General features: G+C 35.3%; 1 protein-coding gene across 1 annotated transcript; it reads left to right on the forward strand.

Annotated features, from left to right (window-relative positions):
* The first annotated feature begins 1,876 nt into the window (after positions 1-1,876).
* LOC101888552 (RNA exonuclease 1 homolog) lies at positions 1,877-6,565 on the forward strand. The gene is made up of 10 exons (XM_005190366.4): positions 1,877-2,225; positions 2,285-3,489; positions 3,564-3,750; positions 3,863-4,164; positions 4,221-4,323; positions 4,386-4,488; positions 5,051-5,349; positions 5,407-5,710; positions 5,776-6,035; positions 6,103-6,565. Exons 1-10 carry the CDS (start codon positions 2,087-2,089, stop codon positions 6,180-6,182), a joined length of 2,982 nt encoding a protein of 993 aa, XP_005190423.2. The 5' UTR covers positions 1,877-2,086; the 3' UTR covers positions 6,183-6,565.
* Positions 6,566-10,803: the final 4,238 nt, after the last annotated feature.

Raw genomic sequence — 10,803 nt, forward strand, 5'->3', positions numbered from 1 at the left:
TTTCTACTCCACAGCGCTCTATTTCTTGCTTTGGATAAGCCACCTGCATCTATTGGACATATCAAAACTCTCGTGCAGTTTTGATCATCATTATATAAACACACTGGATTTGTCTTTATATACACCTTTTTGGTGTTATCGTTTTAACCACTCAAATTGATACACACACACATAATTTTATCACTCTCAACCAGATGTTCGCGAGTCCAATCACAAGATACGCTCTATTCCTTGCTTTGGATAAGCCACCTGCATTTATTGGACATATCAAAACTCTAGTGCAGTTTTGATCATCACAATATAAACACACTGGATTTGTCTTTACATACACCTTTTGGTGTTATCGTTTTAACTACGCAAATTGATACACACACTCATCGTTGTTACCACTCTCAACCAGAAGTTTTGAATATAACCTGGCGTTTTGATTCCTACAAATCGCCATCTTTGCCCTTCAACAAGGGTTTCGTTTCAAAGTTCAAAAAAAAAAAAAAAAAAAAATGAACAATCATGTTTTATATTTCTCTAAAGATTTATTTCGCTACATGTTCAATGTGAATTTTGTCCATGTCGGCATAAATTAATTTGACATCTTGAGTCAGGCAAATGAAAAAAAATCGATTGAGCCTTGATTTCATTGTACCATGCATGGACCTGTTTTCGAACAGAAGGTTCGGTTGAAAGTCCGACATTCTACAAATCAAAATCTGATACCAATAAATTGTAACTATTCACTCACGTCATAAAAACAAATACATATTTGGGCCACGGTCAGCTTTCAACGATCTTTGAACATTAATTGCCGAACGAATTTTTAAAATGTAAAATCGGCTGAAACTTTTACCTGCTGTATATTTGAAGCATTTTTTGCCAAAATTCACAGACTGTTTTCTAAACTAAATTATGTTTTGAAAATTTTTTGATTTCATTTGAAATGAGCAATTGCAATTCATTTTATCGGACATATTTGACATTCTCTTTACTTTAATTTTGCTCTGTATCAGAACTGCAAGAATGTAACAATTTGTACTTATATTAAAAATTTTTCCTTCATAATATTGAAAAAAAAGTTGCAAAGCTAGTAGATTTGTAGATGTACTGGAACAGAGCATTTGTTTATAAAAAAGAAATCCAAAAAATACTGTTCCTGAAAGTAGCATTCAAGGAATGCGTTCTAATGTTTAAGAAAATATCGGATATTTCATTACTTCATTAGAACTCAAGTAAATAAACCAGTTAATTCATCGCAACACATGGAACCACTTATATTAAATTTTGCTGTGTTTTAGAATAAAGCTATGATGCAATGGAGGAAAACCGATTTTGCTCCTTAATATCGAAACAAATTAAACAGATTCTTGCAAGGTGAATAAAAAAATGCAAAACTAGCAGATTCTTCCAGGTTTCAGGACAGAGCAACTATGGATGCGAAATAAATTTTTGAATTTTATTTAAATTTAAAAAATCACCGACAAGCTTATACACCCAACATATCTTAAACTTTAGATTATCGTAAGTCGGAATAATATAAAATATTTCATGTAAATTCGTCATTTTCATTTTTTATTCAAATGTAAAAAATCACCGACAAGCTTATACAACTAACATATCTAAAACTTTAGAATATCGTAAGTCGAAATAATATAAAATATTTCATGTAAATTCGTGATTACTTTTTCTACAATAAATGGATTACAAACCTGAATCCACTGTATTTGTGCCGGTAAATAAAACTTGGCATCACTTACTGCAGATGTTTCCTCAGTGATGAAATTCTTTGCATTGTAAACAATGTCTTTAATATGTACGTAATCTTCATTCTTAAACGTGTAAAACATTAATTAGTTAATAATATTTTTTTAGTTATTTGTTTAAATAAGAAAGATCATTGAAATATACCTTTAAGGATTTTGCAATTGCATCTACTACCAAACCAAAAACCATAACCTACCTACACATTAAGTCAACCCTGTTTATCTGTTTTGCTGCGATTGCATAGTGCGATTGGAAATTTCATTTATTTCTTAAATAAATTATTAAAATATATTAGGTCATTTAAAACTGCATTGCAAAATCAGAAAGGGCGATGTTGCCCTCTACCGGTTTATTTAAAAGTTTTGTCTGTCCTTATTTCGATGCTGGGACATCAAGTGGAACAGGGTCAACGGGACAGCCGTCAACCTCATGCAATCGTCCTTACTGCCACTTCAAGCATGTGCGGAAAGGTAGTACAAAATGCATATAATCTTAAGAAACTGATTTCTAATAATATTCCTAACTTTAGAAGACAATGAGAAGCCACAAGCAGTCAAACAGCCGATTAGTCAGCCGGCACCTGAGTACAAAGCGACACCCAAACTTCTAACCTTGGCAGAATTGCCATTACCGAAGGTAGTTAAAAAAACTAGAACTAATTTGGAATATCAACCGGAGAAGCCGGCTATAAATGCATCGCCCTCAAAAAATCAACGTTCTTCGCTTGATAGTGCTCCAGTTTATGTCCCAGCTCCCACTTCCACAACCAAGAAAACTGTTCCAGTAGAATGCATCGATGAAGACAGTCAAGGAAGTGAGCCCTTAAATTTAGATGATTGTACAGATGAATTGGATGAGCTTACGGGAATTATTAATGATGATGTTGATTTGGAAAATGATAATAAAGGCACTGAAAACCAGGAGTCGGAGGATCTCCAAGAGGTTGACAAATCGGGGGATTCAAAAATAAAAAGCGATACCAATGAATCGAAAGGCTCTATTAGTTCCGAAAAATCGGAAAAATCCAAAAGAAGGGATTCTTCGTCTTCATCGCATTCCCATAGTCGCCACAAATCTCATAAATCTGCTTCGTCTCGATCAAGAGATGAAGAAACTTCTAAGGAACGTGAAAGAAACAAGGAAAGAGATGAGAAAAAAGAACACAAGTCATCGTCTTCGTCATCCCGTCATAAATCTTCGTCGTCAAATTCATCATCACACAAGTCATCATCCCGCGATAAGGACAAAGACAAAGAATCGAAGCATAAATCATCCTCTTCAGATAAAAAACATCATTCCTCATCCAGCAGCTCATCGAAACATAAATCCTCTTCTTCCAAATCAACATCATCATCGGATAAACGTAGCTCTTCTTCTTCGCTATCAAAATCAAGGGAGAAGAAATCTACAGATTTGAAAAAAATGGACGATGGGGATACAGCGGAGTTATTTGCCACCACAGAAGAGGATATCATGAAGGAATGTGAAATGATATATGACCAACTGGAACAAGAATTTGCCTCCCTTCATAATGGCAATGGTTCAGCAGATGAAGAAAAAGCCAAAGAAGAAGCTAAGCAGGCAGAAGCAAAGAAACGAAAAGCTATTGATGATGAGCTTGAACAATCAGAATTACCACATAAAAAGCGTGTTGCCTATGAAAATGCTGAAAAGCACAAAAGTCATACACCAGCAGTGGCTTTGAAACCTGATCATCGAAAGAATGCAATGCAGGTGAGTCAGGATTGCTACTAAAATAAATATTATACCACAGTTGACATGTTCCTAAAATATTTTTTTCCTTATAGGCAATATTTAACCGACAGGAAGAAACTCGTCGCAAGCAAGAAGAGGAGGCTGCAGCTGCTGCAGCAGCTTTGAGAGAAGCAGAACAGAAAGTTCGGGAAGCCAATGAGGCATTGCGCAAAGCACAAGAAAAAACATTAACTCCTCTCATACCAAAAAGTTATTTTACACCGCCTACAAAAACAATAGGTATGTGTTTGTATACATTTAAGAATCGACAATTTTTGAAGTTTTCGAGCTATTGGGCTTCTAATTTACTGCGCAATCATGTCCCACCATTAATTTTTCAAACATTTTATAGCTCGAACAATAGCCCCTGTGGCAAATATGTTAGCTTTTGAAAGGGCTAAAAAGAAAGTCGAAGAATTGAGAGCAGAGAAGCGACCAGCATTCACACCATCGCAGACAAGCAAAGGTGGATCGCGTATTGCACACAAGTTAACGGAAAAAGCTGCCAACACAGAAGCTGAAAAGGTTGCAAAGCCACCAGTCTTGGAAGCCAACTCAACAAAGATTTCCTATAACATTCGTATGCAGTACTATGAGATGATGGTGAAACATTGCATATCCATATATCCCAATGTTGCTGATGCTTGGGAAAGAGTAAGAGAATGGGCTAATATTTAAATGAAGTCGAAATAATTAAGGTTCACTTTCAGGCTCAAACGGAAGAGTTGGCTGTGTTCAAAAAATGTAATACTCCTGTTATTTATAAAAGCAGCGCTATGCTAGCTATTAATAAATTACGAAAAGAAGCAACTGGTTCGTATTTACAGATCATCGATAAGGAATTATTTTAAAATGTTGTATCTTTTCTGTTTTAGATTCTGGAAATAAGCCTTCCCAATCGAATAAAATAATATCTCATGAAGTGGTATTAGCTGGAAAATTGGCAACAAACACCTCCTGGAGTGTTAAAAAGAAAATGTAAGCCTAATACGGTAGCATACGTTTATTAAAGTATAGGTTCAAATGCAGTCAGATCCATTAAATGAAAAAAGTAGAAATGTCATTATACTTTGCGCAATGGGCAAGATGAACAGGACTAGGAAAAAAATGTATCGTAATTTTGTTACGAAAAAAACCAATAAGTTTCAGACCTACTTAGATTTAGGAGCTAGGAAGGAAGGTCTAATTGATACCGATATCTTGAATATAAGTTTATTATATAGAATTAATGAACTTACCTGTTGTAACGATAATGTTGAGAGCATTTTAACATCAAAAGACTGAATAAATAAGGCCCAAAGTACAAAAACTCGGCACTACTATCGATGTAACATACTTGTTGCCTACTTCCGTCCGTATAAAAAATAGATTTGTTTAAAAATCAGTAATTTCCTTAAATATAGGAATATGAATGGACAGGTAGAAACCTTAAAAATACTTGAAACATTACGGATATATTTCTGCCAAATAAAATACTTGGTTTTCTGATCCTGTAAAACAAACATTTATTTTCCAACATTTTAATTCTTTTTATTCGCAGAAAAACGGACTCGACATTGAGTGGCAGCAATGAACCATTTGACAAATTACCCAGTGATAAAGCGTATGACATGGTCTTCGAACTGCGTCTTACCGATGAACAGCTGGTGAGCAATGGTTATCCTCGGCCCGGCAACAAACCAGGAACAGCCACCATTCAATGTACAAAACCAATGCGTCGCCCTAATGATACAGAACGTTATTGTAGCCGTTGCGGTAAAGTTTTCAACTTGGCCATCTATGACCAAGTGTGTGTTGACGAGTGTAATTACCACCCTAAGAGTACGGGTTACAGAAGAGGTAAGTAGCAAAAATAATCTATTATTCTTGCATTTTTATGACATTTTCGTTTGTTAGGTTTTAGCGACAACTATCATCGTTGTTGCCAACAACCGGCTGGGACCCCAGGTTGTAGTTACGCTAACTACCATGTTAGCGATTTCATTGATGCTGATAATCTGACGGGTTTCATTACAACCATTGACAAAGATGATCCCAACTATGTACCCACGAAAAAAGATATTTACGCTTTAGACTGTGAAATGTGTTATACCACCCATGGTGTTGAACTGACACGAGTCACTGTGGTTGATATCAATTGTAGAACAGTTTATGATGCCCTTGTTAAACCGGACAATAAAATTGTCGATTATAATACAATGTAAGTTGTGGGAATTATGGGCGGACATTGAGAATTACATCACACTAAACATAATTTGCTTTTAGCTATTCCGGCATAACGGAGCAAATGCTGGCTAATGAGACCAGAACCTTGCGTGACGTTCAAGCAATATTGATGTCGATGTTTAATTCACAAACTATTTTGATTGGTCACAGTTTGGAAAGTGATTTAAAAGCATTAAAACTCATACATAATGTTGTGGTTGATACCTCAGTTCTATTTCCTCACAAATTGGGTCCTCCAAAGAAGAGGGCTTTGAAAACGCTATGTATAGAACATTTAAAGCGAATTATACAAGAAAGTGGTAAGTAAAACAAAGTAGACTTATTATTTAGAAAAAAATTAAATATATATTTTAATTTTTTTTACAGAAAGCGGTCACGACAGTGCGGAAGATGCTGAGGTCTGCATACAATTAGTAAAATTTTATTTACGCAATAAAATAAGTTGAGTAATTTCCATTTTTAATATGCAATCAATGCAATTCTCTGCATTGTATATAGTTTAGTTAGTTTATCCTATATGTATACAAACATGTGTATACGAATAATATTCACCGCCGAACAAAATTGAACAATTGAAACCATTATCATACATAAATTATTTTAGGGATTCATATTATCAAAGTTATAACATTTATTTCATTAGGGTATATATTTTAATTTGGGTTTTCATGTGTGTTTATTTATTTGCATTTTGACATTATTTTTAGCTTATATGTAAACTACACTTAAATTGTGTTTAATTTATTTTCAAACAAAGTTATAGCTTTTGCATATACTTTATTTAGAAGAACATTTAATAAATGTTATGGATTGATAAATCTTAAGCTCACGAATATGTGTTTAATTCAAATTTTCAGTGTCGCAAAAGAGATTTGCATACAAGCCGTTGTCATTTTTTTATATTTGCAAAAATATAGGTTCACTGCTGAGAATAGCCTTTATATTATGCCATGTGTCGATTCAGTTCTATTCCTACATTTTATATACATTTTAGAAACGTACAGTAATTATTGTACACTTGTAGTACGTATTTGTAAATATACCTCTTTATTTTGAACATATCTATCACCAGTGACCCGAATTCCAACATTTCAAATTTCCAGCTCCATCCGTTCACCCGAAACTTAATTTGCCGAATTTAGTGAAGTTCTTATACTAAGTGGACATTTCCAAAATCTAAAAATCCAAAATCTCATTTCTCAAGATTTAGGTTCAAACCGTTCACACCAAATAATACCAAATTAATTGCCTTTTAGTTCTTTTACTATACTTATTCCAAATTTAAAATTTATTTCCTTCTGTCAATGTGGTTTTAACTGATATCTCAATAAAAATGTAACATTTGTACGAATTCCAGGAAATTTCGCTTCATATGTAATACTCCTAAAATACCCTCAATGAATATTTCAAGGTTTGTTTCGCAAAAATGCCATATTTTGAATACTTTCCATCCGAGAGAGTCATCAGCCAATGGGAAAGAACCGATCTGATCTCCCACCCAAGGGAATCTCTGTATCAACGCTGACAAATAATTGACTACGGGGGGGTTCCCCTCTGCAATTAATCCAAAACCAATTTGACAAAATACGGAAGATTTCTAAAAGAACAGCTTAGGTAGGACAGTGACGCGAGTCTGGGCCGGGAAGACGTGGACAATAAAGTCAAGAACTGGGAACTTTTTTTGAAAAAGGTAGATAGCGTAGACGATGCATCAATAAATAAAGAAATTCCGATCAAAATCCTATTCACAAATCGAGAAAATGGTTGATGAAAGGGACAACAGAAAGACAACTTCTGAAGGAAACTGAGTCTTTCAATGAACACTTATTTGCAACGAGGGTTCCTACATATAGAGAAACATATGAAGAAGTAGAAATTGTGATAGAAGAATTACCTTGCATTTATAACTTGATGGTTCAGAACGCCATCAGGAGTCTTTCACCATTTAAGTCATTTGGACTAGATAAGGTGTTTCCGGCGCTACTTAAAATGGAGTTGAACTTTGTTTCACGCAGGCTAACCAAATTGCGCACACACCCAGGGTCTGGCGGGAAGCAAGGGTAGTTTTCCACCCGCCAACAACATTTTCGCAGTTGGCATCACATCAAATCATTCTCGCTCAAAACGATGGAACCGACAGTTGATACTATTATTAATAACAAAATTACAAACGAATACAACATGCATATGTTAAAGGGAGATCACTGGAAATCTCTCTACACAAAGTTATACACCACATTGAGAGAATTTCAATAGGACAATGTACACACTTGCAATGCGATATTGGTGATGCCTTAAACAACGTCAGTGTCGATTCGTCTATCCAATCGTTAGATATGTTCAAGATAAATCGATTCCATCAGAATTGCATGAGCCACATGCAAAGGAATATATGGATAAACTACGGGATACACCACGTAATTATTAGGGGAAACTATTTTAAGGGAACGCCACAAACACCACCCCCCTGGTAAACAACTATAAACAGATATTTAAGTGTCCCAGGCTGAATCTAAACCCATCTGTTTCGCAGATGAGATAGCTAAAAACTGGTATAGGTTAAGAGGACGAAATGTAAGCCCGGAAAAAACAGAACTATGTCCTTTGCCAGGAAGACTTAAATTGGGCACCTAGACGAATCAATCTTCCCGAATAAGACAATTAGTTTCTCCAATCAAATATCAGGGAATAAACCTGGATACTGGAAATAACACTTTACCGAGAGAGTAAACAAAGTTTACAGATGCTGGTGAATCTGGCAGCAATTGATAAAAAGTGTAATATCAAAGTCTTGCAGAAAATCGTAAGAATGCATTAACTAGGCATCACCGGGGTATTAAAAACCACATACATTTAAGCCAAATTTCATAATTCGGGCTCTTAATCATTACTTATTAACAATGCTGTACCATTTGTGCCTTCGTACTCACGAAGTATGATTTTCAGACATACTCCACATCACTACACCCAAAGTGATGAAATGCAAATTTTAAAAATTCTAGTTTTTTCGATCGTTCAATAACAGTTGTACCGTTTTCTAACTGTTAGTACTTTTCGTTTCCTTAAAGTATGAATTTCCACAAAGCTAGCTTTATCTCAGGCCTAAACCAGGAGTGATTTTCAGACTAAGATCTAATTCTCTTAGCGGTTTGTGCCTCTTCGTACCCTCAAAGTAAGAATCGCCGAAATCCTACCTTAACTTAACTTTTATTTGTATCTCAAAAACATCGTTGTGACAGTTTATACCTTTTCGTACAAGCAGAAATCTTGCATCACTTCTCAGAGTAAGAATCCCCGAAATTCTACCTTACCTTAACTCTTATTGGTAGATCAAAAAAACAACGTTGTGACAATTTATAACTTTTCGTATAACCAGAAATCTCGTATTGCTTCTCCCCTGGCGTAAACCTCGAGCAAATTTTTCAATTTTTATTTCTAACTGTTCGCTCCCTAACCATTCTAGACCATATTGTTCTTTGAATTACTTTCCATGCCTTTGACCACGAAATTCACCAAAAGATCATCTTAATCTTACTATCTTATACATGAGTGACCTTCATCCTAAATTTCATGAGGAAACACATGTTCCATGCATGGTACAATGAAATTAATTTAGGGCTGATACCATATGATTTTAATTTCTATGCCCTCCACCATTTTATGGAAAACTTCATAATAGATCCTACAAAGTATATATATTCTAGATAAGCGTAAAATTCTAAGACCGATGTCCGTCTGTGTGTTGTAATCCCGCTATCTTTCGAACGATTTAAGATGGAAGGCTAAAATTTTGCATACAACCATAGTTTACCAGTAGGCAGGTTAAGTTCATAAATGGGCCATGTCGGTCCACGTCTTCGTATAGCCCCCATATAACGGTGTTCATGTAATTGGTAGTTTTCGGATTCTTTTTTTTTTTTTCAAAAAATTTCAAGTTCCTTTCAAATGGTGGAGGGTATTAAATATTCGGCCCGACCGAACTTAGCTGCTATTTTACTTGTTTTTATACCCTCCACCATAGTATGGAGGGTATATTAAGTTTGTCATTCCGCTTGTAACACCTCGAAATACACCTTTTAGACCCCACAAATATATATATATATTCTATTCACCGGATTTGTTTCAAATTTGGTACTTGAAGTTCGTAATGAATTTATTCACCGGAATTGTTTCAACTTTCGTATTTGAAGTTCGTAATGGGTAGTACAGCCTCAAACAGGAAATTGTCTGTGCAGGTCCACGTCTTCGTAGAGCCCCCATATAACGGTACCTACCGATATTCGATCTTTTGGTGATTTTAGCGACATTTTCACTGGAATTGTTTCAAATTTGGTATTTAAAGTTCGTAATGGATACTACAGCCTAAGACAGAAAATTGCCTGTGCAGGTCCACGTCTTCTTATAGCCCCCATATAACGGTACCTCCCGATATTCGGTATTTTGATGATTTTACGTACATTATTACCGATTTTTTTATACCCTCCACCATAGTATTGAGGGTACATTGAGTTTGTCATTCCGTTTGTAATACCTCGAAATACACATTTTAGACCCCACAAAGTATATACGTATATGCTTGATCAGCATAAAATTCCATGTCGATTTAGCTATGTCCGTCCGTCTATCTATCCGTCTTTCCGTCTGTGGAAATCACTCTAGCTTCCGAACAAATTTAAGTAGATTGATAAAATTTTACTCAAATGTATGTTATGTCTGCAGGACTTTTGGTATTGAAAATTGGTTACATAGGTTTAGGTATAGACTCCCATATAAATGTATTTCCCTATATTCTTTATTTTGATGTTTTTGGCGACATTGTTCACCGGAATTTTTTTCAAATTCCTTTATGACAGTTCGTTGGGTACTACAGCCTGTGACAGAAAATTGGCTATGCAGTTCCACGTCTTCGTATAGTCCCCATTCCCTATCCGATATTCCCTATTTTCATGATGTTAGCGAATTTATTTACCGGAATTGTTTCAAATTTGGTATTTGAAGTTCGTAACGGATAGTATAGCCTAAGGCAGGAAATTGTCTGTGCAGGTTCACGTCTTCGTATTTTCTTGG

This window comes from Musca domestica, unplaced genomic scaffold (assembly GCF_030504385.1).
Source record: "Musca domestica strain aabys unplaced genomic scaffold, Musca_domestica.polishedcontigs.V.1.1 4, whole genome shotgun sequence".
NCBI classification, from domain to species: Eukaryota; Metazoa; Arthropoda; class Insecta; order Diptera; family Muscidae; genus Musca; species Musca domestica.